Source organism: Salmo salar, chromosome ssa05 (genome assembly GCF_905237065.1).
Source record: "Salmo salar chromosome ssa05, Ssal_v3.1, whole genome shotgun sequence".
In the NCBI taxonomy this organism is placed as follows: Eukaryota; Metazoa; Chordata; class Actinopteri; order Salmoniformes; family Salmonidae; genus Salmo; species Salmo salar.
This window is the reverse complement of record NC_059446.1, coordinates 70533993-70557525: the sequence shown is the minus strand read 5'-3', so window position 1 is coordinate 70557525 and position 23533 is coordinate 70533993. Positions and strand designations below refer to the sequence as shown.

Here is a 23533-nt window from a genome sequence, read left to right as displayed (position 1 = left end):
ATTGTGCGTTCAACTTGAAGGCACTAATTTAAACAAAAGCTTGTATTTCTGTTAAAGTGCCAGAGTCTAAAGATTTGATTAATCTCAAGTAAAATATTTTAAAGAACTTTAAAGACTTTTGTACTGATTTAATAATATCTCAAAACATGAACTAAACTCATCAATCCATCCTCTTCTAGGTGTTTCTGGCCAGGTGGTGGTTCCCTCGATGAACCCCTTAGCTGTGGGCAGTAATGTCACACTGAACCTAGTTCCTCAAAGCCCCATCAATGTAGGGACCTGGTCATATGAAACTACAATCATCGTACTTTTCTATCCTGGTGGCAGTAGTGTGAGTACAAGTTATCAAGGCAGAGTCTCATTCAACCGCTTCTCCTCAGAGCTGTCCATAAACTCTCTCCAACTCAACAACTCAGGTTTATATACCATCCAGGGAATGGAGCCAGTCCTGAAAGCTGTGGTGACTTTGTCTGTCCAGGGTAAGGAACTGACCTCTGCCTGTCTGTTTGTCTTTCTACTATGGTTGACTCTCACTCACTGGCACACATCGTCACTTATGCACACACATGCTCACCGGCACACTTACTTACCCATTCACATACTTTATTGCAAGCAGGTTCACATGCAAACATGCTTGCACACCAGTGGAGGCTGTTGAGGGAAGGACAGCTAATAATAATGGCTGGAATTGAGTGTAATGGAGTAAATGGAATGGTATCAAACACATGAAAACCATGTTTTTGATACCATTCCATTTACTCCATTCCAGCCATTATTATGAGCCATTCCCCCTCAGCAGTCTCCACTGATGCACATACATTACCTATCAATAATTCATCTCTGTCATAATAATAAAAGTTATTTTCATGACATGGAAAGCTAACACTTAAATGTGTCAATGTTTTCTGAACCTATAGTGAAGTTGACCTACATCATACCTTTGAAAAGAATGAACCTGAACAGATCACAGAGTATGAGCAAACTGTTCGTTTACATTTCAGATAAGACGTACACAAGACGTTTTATCTGTGTGCAAAGGGCTCTACAGTGCTCAATCCTATAACTTGGTCTCCATGATAAGTAAATCAAATAAAATAGCATATTTAGATTTCCAAAACAAGTTTTACAGTGTGAAACAAATATAAACAATATGGTTGTTATTCTACTATCTCACCCACAGAGCCCATTTCAAACGTGACTCTAAGGGCCAACGCCACTGATCTAGTGGAATTGAACGACACTTCCATTTTCACCTGCTCTGTCTCCTCTGGCACCTCCCTCTCCTACCGCTGGCTGAATGGCAGTTCAGAGGTCACAGCCAGTGACAGAGTTTGGCTTGGTGGTGGGAACAGCACTCTCATCATAGTCAGTGTGACACGACACGATGAAGGGCCGTTCAGATGTGAGGTCATCAATGGAATCAGCAATGGCACCAGCCAGCCCATTGGCCTCAATGTTAGATGTGAGTATCAGAGTATGCAGTATACTGTACATTAATCATACACAACAAACATGGATTGTACCTTGTCATTGAGAGCCAGCCTTCCATGCAATGATGTAATATGCCTATTTTCATCCCTAACCATTCCTCTGTGTACACATGATTCAGGTCATTATTTGCATGGATCATTAGTACACTGTGTTATGTTCCTCGGCCTGCACAATAGAGCAGAACGGAAACATATTCTAGGTAATGCTTCACCAACACTTCATTGTTATTTGTTCCTCCCATAGATGGCCCAAATAACCTCACCATGATGGTAGTTCCTGAGATGACCATAGGACATACAGCCTACAAGACGGGCTCTGACATCATTCTGTCCTGCTCCGCTCAGTCCAAACCCACTGAGTCCTTCAAGTGGAGGTTTAATGGGGCGTTCCTCAATGAGCAAAGTCCACAGCTCAGCCTGCAGAACACCAGAGAGAACCAGACAGGAAGTTACGCCTGCTTAGCCTACAACAATGTCACACTCCAATTTGCCAATATAAACACAATGATAAAGATCGTGGGTGAGGCAAAATTCATCGTTACGAAATGTCATATAGTTGGTAGTGAATATTTGATTATTGATAGTTATGAATACAATGTTATATCATGGTATTTTTTACCACCAATCGAGTGAAGTACTCCTCCTCTTCTTTTCACCATAGAGCCGATATCAGCGGTTTCGTTGAACCGTGATGGGAAGCCACCGATACTGGATCAGTCCTTCACTCTGCGGTGTGAGGTGACTGGACCTGTAGACTACATTCACTGGTTGATTAACGACCAGCTCATCTCTCTAAACAACAGAACATTCTTCTCTACGGGCAACAAGACAATGGTTATCAACCCAATCCAGTTTTCTGACAGTGGAGAATATCTCTGTGAGGCCTTTAATGCTGTCAGCAACCTGACCAGCATGACATACAAGCTTGTGGTGAACTGTGAGTATTACAATAGCTGGTAGTCTTTGTCTGATAAAATCAATTCAATGGCCTTGTAATTAGAGTTTCCACCCTGAGATATGAAGGTTGGGAGCTTGATCCCTGGACGAGTCATACCAACGACTGTAAAAATAGGACCCAATGTGTCTTTACTTGGCACTCAGCATTAAGGAGATAGATTGGGGTGTAAGGGCCTGTGATAGACTAGCGTCCTGTCCAGGGGATGTACTTGTAAATCAAGCTGCAACACGCTACAGAAACAGGAGATACTATAGGCTCCTGCTCCTATGAGCTCCTTCTCCAATGAGCCAACTTGCACAAGCCAAGGATTGTAGAAGGCTGATTACTTACTAAACTTTGTCAAAATAGTCAAACCATAAGATTAACCATACTGTCTTGTGTTTAACAGTTGGACCAGAGAGACCTGCTATGACTAGTCCGGATATAGCAGTGACAGGACACATCGTGACCTTCAATTGCTCAGCCCTCTCTCAGCCTCCCAGCCAGTTTAGCTGGTTCTTCAATGGCTCCCAGGTGGCGACTGGCTCAGCGTTTGAGACTGGCCCACTGACTTTAGCCAGTCATGGGGACTACACCTGTGTGGCCTTCAACAACATCACTAGCAGAAACAGCACTGTCTCCAAGATGCTCACTGTTTTTGGTGAGTCAGTAACTGCTACTTAAAATCAAGGGACTAAAAGTTTACTTACTTTGTTTTCATTTGGTTTTAGACACAGTATATGTGCTGTTGAGCCTACAGTATAATAACATGGAAGTAGAGATAAATGTGCAACAACAAAAAACTTTGATCTCCTTCCACAGCACCTGTGACCATGACCATTGTTAAAGTCATTGGCGCCCAGCCAACACTGAATGAGAGATTCTCTCTGACCTGTGTCACCGCTGGAACGGTTTACTCCATTAACTGGATGAAGAACAGCTGGCCTCTGTATGCTGACAACAGAACAGAGTTCTCTATAAATAACAATACACTGACATTCAACTCGGTCCAGCATTCTGACAACGGAGACTTTCAGTGTTCTGCCTCCAACCCCTTCAGCAACATGACCAGCCCATACTACAAACTGATCGTCAACTGTGAGTAGTTATTAACAAGGTCAACTTTGACCCCATGGCCTGAGGTGGAATCTTTGAAAAATGCCTTTTTATAAATTGTAGTAAAATCAATGTGATGGTTTGGATCCCATCTCTTATACCATCTGACAAACGTTGATGACATTTGACCTTCTGGCCAATGACAGATGTTGGGTTTAACTCACATGTGTCAAACTCATTCCACAGAAGGCTGAGTGTCAACGGGTTTTTCGATCCTCCCTTGAACTTGCTTGATGTATTAAGATCCCTTACTAGTAAGGAACTCCCCAAACCTGGTTGTCTAGGTCTCAATTGAAAGGATAAACCAAAAACCAGCAGACACTAGGGCCTCCATGGAAGGAATTTGACACCCCTGGTCTAACTGATTGTCTTTTGTATCATAGATGGACCGGAGATGCCTATTATAACAGGACCAGCATTAGGAGAAACAGGACACAACGTGACCTTCAACTGCTCAGCCTCCTCTCAGCCTCTCAGCCAGTTCAGATGGTTCTTCAATGGCTCCCAGGTGGAAATTGGCTCAAAGTATGAGACTGGCCCACTGACTTTAGCCAGTCATGGGGAGTACACCTGCGTGGCCTTCAACAACATCACTTGCAGAAACAGCACTGTCTCCAAGATGCTCATTGTTGTTGGTGAGTCAGTAACTGCTACTTAAAATCAAGGGACTAAAAGTTTATTGACTTTGTGTACATTTGATTTTAGACACAGTATACCAGCTGTTGAACCTACAGGATAATAAAATGGAAGTTTATATAAAAGTGCTGAAAAAACCATTTGATCTGCTTCCACAGCAACTGTGACCATGACCATTGTGAAAGTCATTGGCGCCCAGCCAACACTGAAGGAGAGATTCTCTCTGACCTGTGACACCGCTGGAACGGTTTACTCCATTCAGTGGATGAAGAACAGCTGGCCTCTGTATGCTGACAACAGAACAGAGTTCTCTATAAATAACAATACACTGACATTCAATTCTGTCCAGCATTCTGACAACGGAGACTATCAGTGTTCTGCCTCCAACCCCCTCAGCAACATGACCAGCCCAGAATACAGACTGATCGTCAACTGTGAGTAGTTATTAACAAGGTCAACTTTGACCCCATGGCCTGAGGTAGAATCTTTTTGAACTTCCTTTTTTAATATTGTAGTAAAATCAATGTGATGGTTTGGATCCCATCTCTTATACCATCTGACAAACGTTGATAACATTTGACCTTCTGGCCAATGACAGATGTTGGGTTTAACTCACATGTGTCAAACTCATTCCACAGAAGGCTGAGTGTCAACAGGTTTTTCGATCCTCCCTTGAACTTGCTTGATGTATTAAGGTCCCTTACTAGTAAGGAACTCCCCAAACCTGGTTGTCTAGGTCTCAATTGAAAGGATAAACCAAAAACCAGCAGCCACTAGGGCCTCCATGGAAGGAATTTGACACCCCTGGTCTAACTGATTGTCTTTTGTATCATAGATGGACCGGAGATGACTATTATAACAGGACCAGCATTAGGAGAAACAGGACACAGCGTGACCTTCAACTGCTCAGCCTCCTCTCAGCCTCCAAGCCACTTCAGCTGGTTCTTCAATGGCTCCCAGGTGGCAACTGGCTCAAAGTATGAGACTGGCCCACTGACTTTAGCCAGTCATGGGGACTACACCTGTGTGGCCTTCAACAACATCACTTGCAGAAACAGCACTGTCTCCAAGATGCTCATTGTTGTTGGTGAGTCAGTAACTGCTACTTAAAATCAAGGGACTAAAAGTTTACTTACTTTGTTTTCATTTGGTTTTAGACACAGTATACGTGCTGTTGAACCTACAGTATAATAACATGGAAGTGGAGATAAAGGTGCAACAACAAAAAACTTTGATCTGCTTCCACAGAAACTGTGACCATGACCATCGTGAAAGTCATTGGCGCCCAGCCAACACTGAAGGAGAGATTCTCTCTGACCTGTGACACCGCTGGAACGGTTTACTCCATTCAGTGGATGAAGAACAGCTGGCCTCTGTATGCTGACAACAGAACAGAGTTCTCTATAAATAACAATACACTGACATTCAATTCTGTCCAGCATTCTGACAACGGAGACTATCAGTGTTCTGCCTCCAACCCCCTCAGCAGCATGACCAGCCCAGAATACAGACTGATCGTCAACTGTGAGTAGTTATTAACAAGTTCAACTTTGACCCCATGGCCTGAGGTAGAATCTTTTTGAACTTCCTTTTTTAATATTGTAGTAAAGTCAATGTGATGGTTTGGATCCCATCTCTTATACCATCTGACAAACGTTGATGACATTTGAGCTTCTGGCCAATGACAGATGTTGGATTTAACTCACATGTGTCAAACTCATTCCACAAAAGGCTGAGTGTCAACGGGTTTTTCGATCCTCCCTTGAACTTGCTTGATGTATTAAGGTCCCTTTCTAGTAAGGAACTCCCCAAACCTGGTTGTCTAGGTCTCAATTGAAAGGATAAACCAAAAACCAGCAGACACTAGGAACTCCATGGAAGGAATTTGACACCCCTGGTCTAACTGATTGTCTTTTGTATCATAGATGGACCGGAGATGCCGATTATAACAGGACCAGCATTAGGAGAAACAGGACACAACGTGACCTTCAACTGCTCAGCCTCCTCTCAGCCTCTCTGCCACTTCAGCTGGTTCTTCAATGGCTCCCAGGTGGCAATTGGCTCAAAGTATGAGACTGGCCCACTGACTTTAGCCAGTCATGGGGAGTACACCTGTGTGGCCTTCAACAACATCACTTGCAGAAACAGCACTGTCTCCAAGATGCTCATTGTTGTTGGTGAGTCAGTAACTGCTACTTAAAATCAAGGGACTAAAAGTTTATTGACTTTGTGTACATTTGATTTTAGACACAGTATACCAGCTGTTGAATCTACAGGATAATAAAATGGAAGTTTATATAAAAGTGCTGAAAAAACCATTTGATCTGCTTCCACAGCAACTGTGACCATGACCATTGTGAAAGTCATTGGCGCCCAGCCAACACTGAAGGAGAGATTCTCTCTGACCTGTGACACCGCCGGAACGGTTTACTCCATTCAGTGGATAAAGAACAGCTGGCCCCTGTATGCTGACAACAGAACAGAGTTCTCTATAAATAACAATACACTGACATTCAATTCTGTCCAGCATTCTGACAACGGAGACTATCAGTGTTCTGCCTCCAACCCCCTCAGCAACATGACCAGCCCAGAATACAGACTGATCGTCAACTGTGAGTAGTTATTAACAAGTTCAACTTTGACCCCATGGCCTGAGGTAGAATCTTTTGAACTTCCTTTTTAATATTGTAGTAAAGTCAATGTGATGGTTTGGATCCCATCTCTTATACCATCTGACAAACGTTGATGACATTTGACCTTCTGGCCAATGACAGATGTTGGATTTAACTCACATGTGTCAAACTCATTCCACAAAAGGCTGAGTGTCAACGGGTTTTTCGATCCTCCCTTGAACTTGCTTGATGTATTAAGGTCCCTTTCTAGTAAGGAACTCCCCAAACCTGGTTGTCTAGGTCTCAATTGAAAGGATAAACCAAAAACCAGCAGACACTAGGAACTCCATGGAAGGAATTTGACACCCCTGGTCTAACTGATTGTCTTTTGTATCATAGATGGACCGGAGATGCCGATTATAACAGGACCAGCATTAGGAGAAACAGGACGCAGCGTGACCTTCAACTGCTCAGCCTCCTCTCAGCCTCTCAGCCAGTTCAGCTGGTTCTTCAATGGCTCCCAGGTGGCAATTGGCTCAAAGTATGAGACTGGCCCACTGACTTTAGCCAGTCATGGGGAGTACACCTGTGTGGCCTTCAACAACATCACTTGCAGAAACAGCACTGTCTCCAAGATGCTCATTGTTGTTGGTGAGTCAGTAACTGCTACTTAAAATCAAGGGACTAAAAGTTTATTGACTTTGTGTACATTTGATTTTAGACACAGTATACCAGCTGTTGAATCTACAGGATAATAAAATGGAAGTTGAGATAAAAGTGCTGAAAAAACCATTTGATCTGCTTCCACAGAAACTGTGACCATGACCATCGTGAAAGTCATTGGCGCCCAGCCAACACTGAAGGAGAGATTCTCTCTGACCTGTGACACCGCTGGAACGGTTTACTCCATTCAGTGGATGAAGAACAGCTGGCCTCTGTATGCTGACAACAGAACAGAGTTCTCTATAAATAACAATACACTGACATTCAATTCTGTCCAGCATTCTGACAACGGAGACTATCAGTGTTCTGCCTCCAACCCCCTCAGCAGCATGACCAGCCCAGAATACAGACTGATCGTCAACTGTGAGTAGTTATTAACAAGTTCAACTTTGACCCCATGGCCTGAGGTAGAATCTTTTTGAACTTCCTTTTTTAATATTGTAGTAAAGTCAATGTGATGGTTTGGATCCCATCTCTTATACCATCTGACAAACGTTGATGACATTTGAGCTTCTGGCCAATGACAGATGTTGGATTTAACTCACATGTGTCAAACTCATTCCACAAAAGGCTGAGTGTCAACGGGTTTTTCGATCCTCCCTTGAACTTGCTTGATGTATTAAGGTCCCTTACTAGTAAGGAACTCCCCAAACCTGGTTGTCTAGGTCTCAATTGAAAGGATAAACCAAAAACCAGCAGACACTAGGAACTCCATGGAAGGAATTTGACACCCCTGGTCTAACTGATTGTCTTTTGTATCATAGATGGACCGGAGATGCCGATTATAACAGGACCAGCATTAGGAGAAACAGGACACAACGTGACCTTCAACTGCTCAGCCTCCTCTCAGCCTCTCTGCCACTTCAGCTGGTTCTTCAATGGCTCCCAGGTGGCAATTGGCTCAAAGTATGAGACTGGCCCACTGACTTTAGCCAGTCATGGGGAGTACACCTGTGTGGCCTTCAACAACATCACTTGCAGAAACAGCACTGTCTCCAAGATGCTCATTGTTGTTGGTGAGTCAGTAACTGCTACTTAAAATCAAGGGACTAAAAGTTTATTGACTTTGTGTACATTTGATTTTAGACACAGTATACCAGCTGTTGAATCTACAGGATAATAAAATGGAAGTTTATATAAAAGTGCTGAAAAAACCATTTGATCTGCTTCCACAGCAACTGTGACCATGACCATTGTGAAAGTCATTGGCGCCCAGCCAACACTGAAGGAGAGATTCTCTCTGACCTGTGACACCGCCGGAACGGTTTACTCCATTCAGTGGATAAAGAACAGCTGGCCCCTGTATGCTGACAACAGAACAGAGTTCTCTATAAATAACAATACACTGACATTCAATTCTGTCCAGCATTCTGACAACGGAGACTATCAGTGTTCTGCCTCCAACCCCCTCAGCAACATGACCAGCCCAGAATACAGACTGATCGTCAACTGTGAGTAGTTATTAACAAGTTCAACTTTGACCCCATGGCCTGAGGTAGAATCTTTTTGAACTTCCTTTTTTAATATTGTAGTAAAGTCAATGTGATGGTTTGGATCCCATCTCTTATACCATCTGACAAACGTTGATGACATTTGACCTTCTGGCCAATGACAGATGTTGGATTTAACTCACATGTGTCAAACTCATTCCACAAAAGGCTGAGTGTCAACGGGTTTTTCGATCCTCCCTTGAACTTGCTTGATGTATTAAGGTCCCTTTCTAGTAAGGAACTCCCCAAACCTGGTTGTCTAGGTCTCAATTGAAAGGATAAACCAAAAACCAGCAGACACTAGGAACTCCATGGAAGGAATTTGACACCCCTGGTCTAACTGATTGTCTTTTGTATCATAGATGGACCGGAGATGCCGATTATAACAGGACCAGCATTAGGAGAAACAGGACGAGGCGTGACCTTCAACTGCTCAGCCTCCTCTCAGCCTCTCAGCCAGTTCAGCTGGTTCTTCAATGGCTCCCAGGTGGCAATTGGCTCAAAGTATGAGACTGGCCCACTGACTTTAGCCAGTCATGGGGAGTACACCTGTGTGGCCTTCAACAACATCACTTGCAGAAACAGCACTGTCTCCAAGATGCTCATTGTTGTTGGTGAGTCAGTAACTGCTACTTAAAATCAAGGGACTAAAAGTTTATTGACTTTGTGTACATTTGATTTTAGACACAGTATACCAGCTGTTGAATCTACAGGATAATAAAATGGAAGTTGAGATAAAAGTGCTGAAAAAACCATTTGATCTGCTTCCACAGCAACTGTGACCATGACCATTGTGAAAGTCATTGGCGCCCAGCCAACACTGAAGGAGAGATTCTCTCTGACCTGTGACACCGCCGGAACGGTTTACTCCATTCAGTGGATAAAGAACAGCTGGCCCCTGTATGCTGACAACAGAACAGAGTTCTCTATAAATAACAATACACTGACATTCAATTCTGTCCAGCATTCTGACAACGGAGACTATCAGTGTTCTGCCTCCAACCCCCTCAGCAACATGACCAGCCCAGAATACAGACTGATCGTCAACTGTGAGTAGTTATTAACAAGTTCAACTTTGACCCCATGGCCTGAGGTAGAATCTTTTTGAACTTCCTTTTTTAATATTGTAGTAAAGTCAATGTGATGGTTTGGATCCCATCTCTTATACCATCTGACAAACGTTGATGACATTTGACCTTCTGGCTAATGTAACGGCTTGTCTGTAGTCTGCGGAAAGAAGCGCAGGAAGCACCGAACACTGTGTGGTAATTTTAATAAACCACATGTAAAAAATAAACGGTTTCCCAACAACAGGGAAAATACAATCGACAAGCACAGTCGAACAAAACGCAGTCGACACACAGAAAAACATTCCCGCACAATAGGGAGCGGGCCAGCTGAACTAAATAGCCCTCTTAATTGACTAACTCAGGGCAGGTGAGAAAACATTTAAAAAAAGGGAAAAACAAAAAGGGAATCGGTGGTAGCTAATAGGCCGGTGACGACGACCGCCGAGCGCCACCCGAGCAGGAGGGGGCGCCACCGTCGGTAGGAATCGTGACAGTACCCCGCTCCTGACGCACGGCTCCTGCAGCGCGCCGACACCGGCCTCGAGGCCGACCCGGAGGACGAGGCGCAGGGCGATCCGGACGGAGGCGGTGGAACTCCTTCAACATGGATGGGTCCAAGACGTCCTCCGCCAGCACCCAGCACCTCTCCTCCGGACCGTACCCCTCACAGTCCACGAGGTACTGCAGGCCCCCCGCCCGGCGTCTCGGGTCCAGAATGGCCCTTATGCTGTACGCCGGGGACCCACCGATGTCCAGGGGGGATGGAGGGACCTCCGGCACCTCATCTTCTTGTAGGGGACCAGCCACCACCGGCCTGAGGAGAGACACATGACACGAGGGGTTAATACGGTAATAGGAAGGGAGTTGCAACCGATAACACACCTCGTTTATCCTCCTCAGGACTTTGAAGGGCCCCACACACTGCGGCCCCAGCTTCCGGCAGGGCACGCGGAGGGACAGGTTCCGGGTCGAGAGCCAGACCCTGTCACCCGGTGCGAACACCGGCGCCTCACTGCGGTGGCGGTCAGCACTCCTTTTCTGCCTAGCACTGGCCTCCTTCAGTGAGTCCTGTACTGCTTTCCAGGTCTCCTTGGAGTGCTGAACCCAGTCCTCCACCGCAGGAGCCTCGGTCTGGCTCTGGTGCCATGGGGCCAGGACCGGCTGGTACCCTAACACACACTGGAAGGGTGACATGTTAGTAGAGGAGTGGCGAAGTGAGTTCTGGGCTAACTCTGCCCAGGGAATATACCTCGCCCACTCCCCTGGCCGGTCCCGGCAATACGACCTCAGGAACCTGCCCACCTCCTGGTTCACCCTCTCTGCCTGCCCATTGCTCTCGGGGTGATAACCGGAGGTTAAACTGACCGAGACTCCCAGCCGCTCCATAAACGCTTTCCAGACCCTGGATGTGAACTGGGAACCCCGATCAGAGACAATATCCTCCGGCACCCCGTAGTGCCGGAAGACGTGGGTAAATAGGGCCTCCGCAGTCTTCAGGGCCGTAGGGAGACCGGGCAAGGGGAGGAGACGGCAGGACTTAGAAAACCGATCCACAACCACCAGAATCGTAGTGTTCCCCTGAGAGGGGGGAAGATCTGTCAGGAAGTCGATAGACAGGTGCGACCATGGCCGTTGCGGAACGGGGAGGGGCTGTAACTTCCCTCTCGGTAAATGCCTAGGAGCCTTACTCTGGGCACACACCGAACACGAAGAGACATATGACCTCACGTCCTTAGCCAAGGTGGGCCACCAATACTTCCCCCTTAGACTCCGCACTGTCCTCTCTACACCAGGATGACCCGCCGCAGGTAGCGTGTGCGCCCACCGAATCAACCGATCGCGAACATCGAGCGGCACATACATGCGCCCCACAGGCACCTGCGCTGGCGCAGGTTCCAACACCAGTGCCCGCTCGATGTCCGCGTCCACCTCCCACACCACTGGTGCCACCAGCCTAGACGCTGGAATGATGGGAGTTGGATCGATGGGTCGCTCATCCGTGTCATACAGACGGGACAGCGCGTCGGCTTTAGTATTAAGGGAACCCGGTCTATATGAGATGGTAAACCTAAACCGGGTGAAGAACATGGCCCACCTTGCCTGACGTGGATTCAGTCTCCTCGCTGCCCGGATGTACTCCAGGTTTCGGTGGTCGGTCCAGATGAGAAAGGGGTGCTTAGCCCCCTCAAGCCAGTGTCGCCACACCCTCAAGGCTTTGACTACCGCTAGCAACTCCCTGTCCCCCACATCGTAGTTACGCTCCGCCGAACTGAGCTTCCCTGAGAAGAAAGCGCAGGGGCGGAGTTTCGGTGGCGCACCCGAGCGCTGTGATAGCACGGCACCCACCACAGCCTCGGATGCGTCCACCTCTACTACGAACGCTAAAGACGGGTCTGGGTGCGCCAACACGGGCGCGTCGGTGAACAGTGTCTTCAACTTCTTGAAGGCTCCGTCCGCCTCCGTCGACCATCTCAAACGCGCCGGCCCCCCCTTCAGCAGTGAGGTAATGGGAGCCGCTACCTGGCCAAACCCCCGGATAAACCTCCGGTAGTAGTTGGCAAAGCCCAAGAACCGCTGCACTTCCTTCACCGTGGTTTGAGTCGGCCAATTACGCACGGCCTTAACGCGGTCACACTCCATCACCACCCCCGTGGTGGAAATGCGATAACCCAGAAAGGAGACGGCTCGTTTGAAAAACTCACACTTCTCAGCCTTAACGTATAGGTCATGCTCCAGCAGTCTACCAAGCACCTTGCACACCAGGGACACATGCGCGGAGCGGGTGGCGGAATATATCAGAATGTCATCGATATAGACAATCACGCCCTGCCCGTGCAGGTCCCTGAGAATCTCGTCAACAAAGGATTGAAAGACGGCTGGAGCATTTTTCAACCCATACGGCATGACGAGGTACTCATAATGGCCTGATGTGGTACTAAAGGCGGTTTTCCACTCATCTCCCTTCTTGATACGCACCAGGTTATACGCGCTCCTGAGATCCAATTTTGTGAAGAACTGTGCTCCGTGAAATGATTCCACCGCCGTAGCGATAAGAGGTAGTGGGTAACTAAACCCCACCGTGATCGCGTTTAGACCTCTATAATCAATGCACGGACGCAGACCTCCCTCCTTTTTCTTCACAAAAAAGAAACTCGAGGAAGCGGGTGAGATGGAGGGCCGAATGTACCCCTGTCCCAAGGATTCCGTGATGTATGTCTCCATAGCCGCCGTCTCCTCTTGTGACAAGGGGTACACGTGACTCCTGGGAAGCGCAGCGTTAACCTGGAGATCTATCGCACAATCCCCTTGTCGATGGGGTGGTAATTTAGTCGCTCTCTTTTTACAAAAAGCGATCTCCAAATCAGCGTATTCAGGGGGAATGCGCACGGTGGACACCTGGTCTGGACTCTCCACCGACGTGGCACCTATGGAAACTCCTAGACACCTCCCTGAACACTCCTCCGACAACCCCTGGAGAACCCCCTGTTTCCATGAAATGAGGGGATTGTGACCAGCCAGCCAGGGGACCCCCAGCACCACCGGAAACGCAGGTGAATCAGTAAGAAAAAAGTTAATGCTTTCCTTATGATTCCCCAGCGTTACCATGTCCAGCGTCACCGTAGACTCCCTGACTAGCCTTGACCCTAATGGTCGGCTATCTAAGGAGTGCACGGGGAAGGGGGAATCTATCGGCACCCGTGGAATGCCCAGCTTAATGGCAAGTCCACGGTCCATAAAGTTCCCAGCTGCGCCTGAATCGACTAGCGCCCTATGCTGGGAAGAGGGAAACATTTTTGAAAATGAAACAGGCAAAAACACATGACCAACAGGGGGTTCTGGGCGAATCTGGTGCTGACTCACATGAGGTGACCGAGAAGTGTTCTGCCTGCCTTCTCGACTCCCAGACTGGCTCCTCCAGCACCGGTCGGCCGTGTGTCCTCTCCGACCACAGCTGGTGCAGGAGGAGCCACCTCCTCCGGTGCCCCTTGGCACGGCCCCCCCTACCTCCATAGGGGTAGGGGCGGGGGTGCACGGGGGTGGAACGGGCAGGACCCTCTCCGAACGCCCACGGGCAGCCAGCAAATCGTCCAACCGTATGGACATATCAATGAGTTCGTCCAGGGATGGATTGGTGTCCCTACAGGCCAGCTCCCTGCGGACGTCCGCCCGGAGACTACAACGGTAGTGGTCTATGAGGGCCCTGTCATTCCACCCCGCTCCAGCAGCCAAGGTCCTAAACTCCAGCGCGAAGTCTTGAGCGCTCCTCGTCTCCTGCCTGAGGTGGAACAGCCGTTCACCCGCCGCTCTACCTTCGGGGGGGTGGTCGAAAACAGCCCGAAAGCGGCGGGTGAACTCTGGGTAGTGGTCCCTCGCCGAGTCTGGAGCATTCCAGACCGCATTACCCCACTCCAGAGCTCGGCCCGTCAGGCAGGAAACGAGGGCACTCACGCTCTCCTCTCCTGTCGGAGCAGGTCTGACGGTGGCCAGGTACAACTCTAACTGGAGAAGAAACCCCTTGCACCCAGCCGCCGTCCCATCGTACTCCCTCGGGAGTGCCAGGCGAAGCGAGCCAGAGCCAGACGTCATAGGAGGAGGAGATGGTTGTATCGGGGAGGTGTAGGTGGAGAGAGGATACCACTCCTCTCCCATCGGTCCATCCTCTCCATCATCTGGTCCATGGCGGATCCGATGCGATGCAGGACTGATGTATTATGCAGGACACGTTCCTCCATCGAGGGTAGTGGAGTGCCCGCTGCTCCCGCTGATTCCATGCTCTTTGTGGTGCGGGATTCTGTAATGGCTTGCCTGTAGTGTGGCGGAAAGAAGCGCAGGAAGCAGCGAACACTGTGTGGTAATTTTAATAAACCACATGTAAAAACAACAGGGAAAATACAATCGACAAGCACAGTCGAACAAAACGCAGTAGACACACAGAAAAACAATCCCGCACAATAGGGAGCGGGCCAGCTGAACTAAATAGCCCTCTTAATTGACTAACTCAGTTCAGGTGAGAAAACATAAAAAAAAGGGAAAAACAAAAAGGGAATCGGTGGTAGCTAATAGGCTGGTGACGACGACCGCCGAGCGCCACCCGAGCAGAAGGGGGCGCCACCGTCAGTAGGAATCGTGACAGCTAATGACAGATGTTGGGTTTAACTCACATGTGTCAAACTCATTCCACAGAAGGCTGAGTGTCAACGGGTTTTTCGATCCTCCTTTGAACTTGCTTGATGTATTAAGGTCCCTTACTAGTAAGGAACTCCCCAAACCTGGTTGTCTAGGTCTCAATTGAAAGGATAAACCAAAAACCAGCAGACACTAGGGCCTCCATGGAAGGAATTTGACACCCCTGGTCTAACTGATTGTCTTTTGTATCATAGATGGACCGGAGATGCCTATTATAACAGGACCAGCATTAGGAGAAACAGGACACAACGTGACCTTCAACTGCTCAGCCTCCTCTCAGCCTCTCAGCCAGTTCAGATGGTTCTTCAATGGCTCCCAGGTGGCAACTGGCTCAAAGTATGAGACTGGCCCACTGACTTTAGCTAGTCATGGGGACTACACCTGTGTGGCCTTCAACAACATCACATGCAGAAACAGCACTGTCTCCAAGATGCTCATTGTTGTTGGTGAGTCAGTAATTGCTACTTAAAATCAAGGGACTAAAAGTTGATTTACTTTGTGTACATTTGGTTTTAGACACAGTATACGTGCTGTTGAACCTACAGTATAATAACATGTAAGTTGAGATAAAAGTGCTGAAAAACCCTTTGATCTGCTTCCACAGCAACTGTGACCATGACCATCATGAAAGAAATTGGAGTCCAGCCAATACTGAACGAGAGATTCTCCCTGACCTGTAGCACCGCTGGAACGGTTTACTCCATTCAGTGGATGAGGAACGGCTGGCCTCTGTATGCTAGCAACAGAACTGACTTCTCTACGAACAACAATACACTGACATTCAACTCGGTCCAGCATTCTGACAAAGGAGACTATCAGTGTTCTGCCTCCAACCCCTTCAGCAACATGACCAGCCCATACTACAAACTGATCATCAACTGTGAGTAGGCATTAACAAGTTCAACTTTGACCCCATGGCCTTGGTGGAATCTTTGAGAACTTCCTTTATTAATATTGTAGTAAAGTCAACGTGATGGTTTGGATCCCATCTCTTATACCATCTGACATTCGTTGATGACATTTGACCTTCTGACCAATGTCAGATGTTGGGTTTAATTCAAATGTGTCAAACTCATTCCACAGAAGGCTGAGTGTCAGCAGGTTTTTCGATCCTCCCTTGAACTTGATTGACGTATTAACATACTTTATTAGTAAGGAAATCCCAAACCTGGCTGTCTAGGTCTTATTTGAATGGAAAAACCAAAAACCAGCAGACACTAGGAACTCCATGGAAGGAATTTGACACCCCTGGTCTAACTGATTGTCTTTTGTATGATAGATGGACCGGAGATGCCGATTATAACAGGACCAGCATTAGGAGAAACAGGACACAACGTGACCTTCAACTGCTCAGCCTCCTCTCAGCCTCTCAGCCAGTTCAGATGGTTCTTCAATGGCTCCCAGGTGGCGACTGGCTCAGTGTTTGAGACTGGCCCACTGACTTTAGCCAGTCATGGAAAGTACACCTGTGTGGCCTTCAACAACATCACTTGCAGAAACAGCACTGTCTCCAAGATCCTCACTGTTGTTGGTGAGACTTGGTCTAACCTTAATCCTTTAATTGATTAGTTTGGTGTACTTTCTTGAGAACAAAAAAAACTTCTGCAGCCTTTAAACCTACTGCAACCATTGAAACAATTTCACTTTGTTCTCAGCGCCAATAACCTCAGTGTCCATAAGCACCGGTGAAACCCAGGCGATAGAGGGTGACTCCTTTACAATGACTTGCAATATTGTTGGTGATCCTAGCTCCATTCACTGGTGGAAGAACCTCACGTTAGTGCATCTGGATAACAGAACCCACGTCTCTTTCGACAACAGAACACTGACTTTCAACCCTGTCCAGTATTCTTCCTATGGAGAATATCAGTGTATGGCCAGAAATAGTGTGAGCAACAGAACTAGCAACCGCTACACACTCCTAGTGAATTGTAAGTAATACTGCGGATGTATTCTTGTCAAAGATAGAGAAGGTAATAACTGTGATGACATATTATGAAGTCAATAATCAACCATAAGGTAGTTATAGTTGAATGTTTCGATGTCGTTGTCTGATTTTCAGATGGACCCAAGCAACCTGTGATAGCTGGTGCACCCATTGCCGAAACAGAACAAAGAGTGACATTCAACTGCTCAGCCTCCTCTCAGCCTCTCAGCCAGTTCAGCTGGTTCTTCAATGGCTCCCAGGTGGCGACTGGCTCAGTGTATGAGACTGGCCCACTGACTTTAACCAGTCATGGGGAGTACACCTGTGTGGCCTTCAACAACGCCACTGGCAGAAACAGCACTGTCTCCAGGATGCTCACCGTCATTGGTAAATCAGACTACAGATTCCCATAAATTGTCCTTATGCACAAAAAGTTTATTTCTGTCAAATGTTGTGCACCCCTTTGTTTACATCCCTGTTAGTGAGCAGTTCTTCATTGCCAAGATAATCCATTCACCTGACAGGTGTGGCATATCAAGAAGCTGATTAAACAGAATGATCATTACACAGTTGCACCTTGTGCTCGGGACAATAAAAGGCCACTCTAAAATGTGCAGTTTTGTCACACAACACAATGCCACAGATGTCTCATGTTTTGAGGGAGCGTGCAATTGGCATTCTGACTGCCGGAATGTCCACCGGAGCTGTTGCCAGAGAATTGAATGTTAATTTCCCTATCATAAGCCGCCTCCAATGTCATTTTAGAGAATTTTTCAGTACGTCCAACTGGCCTCACAACCCCAGAACAAGTGTAACCATGCCAGCCCAGGACCTTCACATCCAGCTTGTTCACCTGCGGGATTGTCTGAGACTAGCCACCTGGAAAGCTATTGAAACTGAGGAGTATTTCTGTCTGTAATAAAAGCCCTTTTGTGGGGAAAAACTCATTCTGATTGGCTGGGCCTGGCTCCCCAGTGGGTGGGCCTATGTCCCCTCAAGGTCACCCATGGCTGCACCCCTGGCCAGTCATGTGAAATCCATAGATTAGGGCCTAATGAATGTATTTAAATTGACTGATTTCCTTATATGAACTGTAATTCAGTAAAATTGTTGAATTTCTTGAACGTTGAGTTAATTTTTTTGCTCAGTACTGTGCAGTGTCCACTTATACCTTGAGGTCTCACACCCTCCTTCGACAAAGATGTACATATCCATCAGCCAGGATTTATCTGTGCTCCTCCGTGCATATCACAGGACTTCTCATCAGTCGGGAGAGGCCTTGAGAGTACACATTCCTACTCTCCACTGCAGTCCACTAAATAATTAAATTATTCTCAATCACAGAGTTTGAACCTAACACTACTTTCAATCTCTAAAGATATAAAAACTCATGCTAAGAGGATATAATGATATAAAACAGGAAATATATAAAACAGTAATATAAAACAGTAATTTACAATCCATCAGATCGTACAACCATTTGTTTTATATATATATACATGTTTTATATATCCAACTATTGTGTCGCTGGAACTAAACATTTGATCAAATGACAAATCTTGATACTGTACATAAAGCAATACACTTGCTCTGTCCTCACAGAGGCTATAAAGTCGGTGACGGTGAAACGAAACAAAACGCCGATATCATCTGACAACCTAACCCTGACCTGTGATGTCACCGGACGCTATGACACCATCTACTGGATGAAGGACAACCTGTCTCTGGTCCTGAACAACACCTTGAACTCTGACATCACCATCTCTAACAACTCTCTGCACTTCAGTCCAGTCAAGGTGTCTAACGATGGAAACTATCAGTGTGTTGCCACCAACCTCTTTGGTCCACACACCAGCCCTAAATACCAGCTACTGGTGAACTGTAAGTACTGGTGTTTTAATCTGTTGGTAAAATATTTTAAAAGATAAGCATTTGATGTTATATTATGTAGAAAGTCAGAAACCCACCACTATTATGATGGTTAGTGCTATCTGGCATCTTTGGGACGTCCCTACCCTAAACCCTAACCTTAACCATAACTCTTACCTAACTCTGACCTTAACCCTTACCTTAACCATTTTACATTTCAACTTCAATGGGGTGATGTCAGAGTTGGATGTCCCAAGGATTCCGTTTAGACTTTTCCCTATTATGACCCCCCCCTCTCTGAACCTCTCTCTGTAGATGGCCCTCTGAGTGTGAACCTCTCTGGCCCAGGCTTAGTGGTGATTGGCTCAATAATCTCTGTCAATCTGAAGTGCTCAGCCGACTCCCGGCCAACCAGCGAGTACTGGTGGAAACACAACAACCAATCATTGCCCGCGACTGGTCCTTTGATGGCCGTAGGCGTCTCCTTGAAAAATGCAGGGATATACACCTGTGTGGCCAAGAACTCTCTAACTAACATCTCAATGTCCAAGACCATTAGTCTGGATGTCAACGGTAAGTGGGTGGGTTGTTGTAGTAAGACCTATGTGGGATATAATGCGTAATTAAATGTCACAAAGTTGTTTTTATTATGTAGAATTTAATTTGGTTCTAGTTTGTGTATGTGTTTGTGCGAGGATCATTTTCATACATCATGGAAATGCAATACAGACATTTTCTGAACTGGTGGGTACAGACAGGAATCGAGAAGATATATACAATTGAAGTCGGAAGTTTACATATCCCCCTTCTCTCCGATTATCTTTGTCCCCTCCTCTCCCATGCTTCTTTCTCTCTCAGGCCACTCACCTGCCCCTCCATTCCAGTCCAGAGTTGGTCTGATGTTGATGGGCCTTGTAGCGCTCTCTCTGCCTCTGATCAACCACTGAGACTACCACACTGCACGTCTGCTGGCTGGGAGCCAATCACTCCCTTCCCTCTACCCTCACTGACTCCCCTTGCTAATCTGAAAAAGGACTGGATAGAAATAAGTGGTATTGTCAATATTGTAATTGCCCCATCTTACCACCACAGGGCTGGGTTTAATGTGCTTAGCTCCTTTCCAATGCTTTTAGATTGTGAGGAGAGAATCAACAAGAGGTCAGAAGGGAGGGGCCTATCCCCTTAGAATAGAACCCACCTCGACAGTGTGTTTTTATGTCAATCATCTCTATAAACTGATATTCTTTTTAAAAACTGGTCTTCCACATGGTAATTGAAGGGGCAAACATCCACTGCTCAGTTGTACTGCCTATTTCTGTTTCTAATTAAATGTTCTTAGATATTCACTGCCCTTGTGACTGTTGCCCTGGAGTCCATTCACTGAGTCCCTTTCTGTGTTCTGCGTTTGATCATGTATGTAAACTCTGTAGTTCAAGTACAAATTCAGGTTTATTACCTTATAAATACCTTAAAGGTAAAACGTTTCAAAACAATAATACATTTAACTGGTGTTTATGTAAAACATGGCTTGTTTTTCACATTTAATATATAAGCTTGTAAATCCTCGGGGGAGACGAAGGCTTGCGCTCTTGTCTTATGTTTATACTTCCTCTTCATGAATTATTGTCTTAAATTAAGTTTTGTCATTTCACCCATGTCCTACTGAATGGTGCAATCTTGGGTGATTTCTATTTCGGCAAAATCGCTGTGAAGAAATGTGAATTTAATGAAGTAGCAACAGAGGGATTTAGAGTGGCACAAAAAACGCAAAAGGATATATTAAATCGAATGATAAAATGATAAAATAATACATTGGAAATCAATCCACACACATAGTGAAACTTGTTATAAAAACATGTATTTCAAAGGAGTATAATTATATAATACATTTTTATAAAAAAAACTAGTCATGGTTCCTGAGTGAGCAATATGAGATTACAAAACATGATTACAAGGTTTATAAAGTAGTTATTAAAGGTCAACTCTTTAAATTGGAATACTCATGAAGTTTTTGCCTTGGTCACCCTTTGACTTCTCTACTCTTTCAATGATCTTCTGGCATTTCCACTGATTCTTAAATCCTTTCTTTAGGCACATTGCCACAACTGGTTTGTGCGTAGGTCAGAGAGGATGGGATGGGAGAGAGATACACCGATTGGTGACTTTGAGAGAGTCCACTGTAACAAGTATTGTAGTAACTCTTCAATGTACTGCTGTTAGTGTTACAGAAACTCACAGGCCTTCCTGGGCTTGCGGTAGGATTTGGCAGACTCCTGGCAGAGGCAGCCTCCACTCAAACCCTCTCTCCTCCTCCCTGAGTGACACAAAGTAAACTGCTGTATTAGCCTGAGTACCATTCAGTTTCTGCCAACTAATTGCCATTCAAAAACATTACTATTATGGGTTGTAAGAAACAGAGTGACAAGCAGGCTAGGATATATAAAAAAAAAAAAATGTAAACACAAACTACTGTATACCCTTAAAATATACATACTGGACGAATAGCAATGACTTCCTAATCACTCACCCTTACAGTCACACAGTCTGTCATGGTGTCTGTGGGGGTTGATCTGGTCTCCAACTCTCCCTGGGTCCTACACTGTACCTGTAGCTTCACTGACACCTGAATGTTGCACATCAGTTTTAGGAATCCCTTGGTAGAGAGGATGAGAGAGAGAGGTTGATCAGAATGGATATGTACAGTAAGTATTATGGATATTTTTCAATGATTGATGAGTCTGTATGATGGATGTGTCTGTATGATGGATATGTACAGTTGAAGTTGGAAGTTTACATACACCTTAGCCAAATATATTTAAACTCAGTTTTTAATAATTCCTGACATCTAATCCTAGTAAAAATGACCTGTCTTAGGTCAGTTAGGAAACCACTTTATTTTAAGAATGTGAAATGTCAGAATAATAGTAGAGAGAATGATTTATTTCAGCTTTTATTTCTTTCATCACATTCCTAGTGGGTCAGAAGTTTACATACACTCAATTAGTATTTGGGTAGCATCGTGTTTAAATTGTTTAACTTGGGTCAAACGTTTCAGGTTTCCACTGTTATGTCCGTCGTTCAATGAAGACCAAGGTGCAGCTGTCACGGCTGTCGTATGAAAGAGATCAAGGCGCAGCGTGCGTATCGTTCCACATCTTTATTTCTATGTGAAACTATGCAAGACAGACAATAAACTATAAACAAAAACAACAAACCGTGACGAAGAGGTGCTACATGCATAAACTCAAAATAATCTCCCACAAACACTAGTGGGAAAAACAACAACTTAAATATGATCCCCAATTAGAGACAACGATGACCAGCTGCCTCTAATTGGGAATCATACGAAAACCCCAACCTAGAAAAAAGAACGTAGAACACAACATAGAAAATGTAAACTAGACAAAAAACCCAACATAGAAAAAAGAACCTAGAACACAACATAGAAATTTAAACTAGGCAAAAACCCCAACATAGAAAAAAGAAACTAGAACAAAACATAGAAATAAATAAACTAGACAAAACCCCCCAGTCACACCCTGACCTAATCTACCATAGAAAAATACAAGCTCTCTATGGTCAGGACGTGACAGCAGCGTGGTAGGCGTACATTTTCTTTAATTTTAAATGTACCACCAAAAAACAATAAACAATACAACGAACGTAAAGCTAGGAGAGCAAACACATGCAACACAAAAGACAAGATCCCACAACTGAAGGTGGGAAAAAGGGCTGCCTAAGTATGATCCCCAATCAGAGACAACGATAGACAGCTGCCTCTGATTGGGAACAATACTCTGCCAACAAAGAAATATAAACATAGATTTCCCACCCTAGTCACACCCTGACCTACCAAATAGACAATTTAAAGGATGTCTAAGGTCAGGGCGTGACATCCACAAGCTTCCCAAAATAAGTTGGGTGAATTTTGGCCCATTCCTCCTGACAGAGCTGGTGTAACTTAGTCAGGTTTGTAGGCCTCCTTGCTAGAGGTCGACCGATTAATTAGGGCTGATTTCAAGTTTTCATAACAATCGGTAATCGGTATTTTTGTACACCGATTTGCCAATTTTAGAATTTTTCATTTAACTAGGCAAGTCAGTTAAGAACACATTCTTATTTTCAATGACGGCCTAGGAACGGTGGGTTAACTGCCTTGTTCAGGGGCAGAATGACAGATTTTTACCTTGTCAGCTCGGGGATTTGTTTTTGCAACCTTCCGGTTACTAGTCCAATGCTCTAACCACCTGCCTTACATTGCACTCCACGAGGAGCCTGCGTGGCAGGCTGACTACCTGTTACGCGAGGGCAGCAAGAAGCCAAGGTAAGTTGCTAGCTAGCATTAAACTTATCTTATAAAAAACAATCAATCTTAACATAATCACTAGTTAACTACACATGGTTGATGATATTACTAGTTTATCTAGCGTGTCCAGCATTGCATATAATCGATGCGGTGCCTGTTAATTTCTCATT

The 23533-nt window shown here is 45.7% G+C and overlaps 1 protein-coding gene and 1 long non-coding RNA gene across 2 annotated transcripts in view; one reads left to right on the top strand and one right to left on the bottom strand.

The window, feature by feature from the left end:
• LOC106605563 (hemicentin-2) overlaps positions 1–23533 on the top strand; it is a 262034-nt gene that overhangs the window by 149747 nt on the left and 88754 nt on the right. Inside the window, exons 64-77 of the mRNA XM_045718710.1 lie at positions 3927–4178; positions 4338–4613; positions 5015–5266; positions 5428–5703; positions 6105–6356; positions 6516–6791; positions 7191–7442; positions 7602–7877; positions 8279–8530; positions 8690–8965; positions 9367–9618; positions 9778–10053; positions 15456–15707; positions 15866–16141. Coding sequence (XP_045574666.1) covers positions 3927–4178; positions 4338–4613; positions 5015–5266; positions 5428–5703; positions 6105–6356; positions 6516–6791; positions 7191–7442; positions 7602–7877; positions 8279–8530; positions 8690–8965; positions 9367–9618; positions 9778–10053; positions 15456–15707; positions 15866–16141 — 3696 coding nt within the window. The remainder of the gene's footprint in view (positions 1–3926; positions 4179–4337; positions 4614–5014; positions 5267–5427; positions 5704–6104; positions 6357–6515; positions 6792–7190; positions 7443–7601; positions 7878–8278; positions 8531–8689; positions 8966–9366; positions 9619–9777; positions 10054–15455; positions 15708–15865; positions 16142–23533) is intronic.
• Positions 21146–21679, bottom strand: LOC106605560 (uncharacterized). The gene is made up of 3 exons (XR_001328892.2): positions 21585–21679; positions 21294–21371; positions 21146–21162 (listed from the first exon to the last, which is right to left on the bottom strand). It is a non-coding gene; the product is annotated as an uncharacterized lncRNA (long non-coding RNA).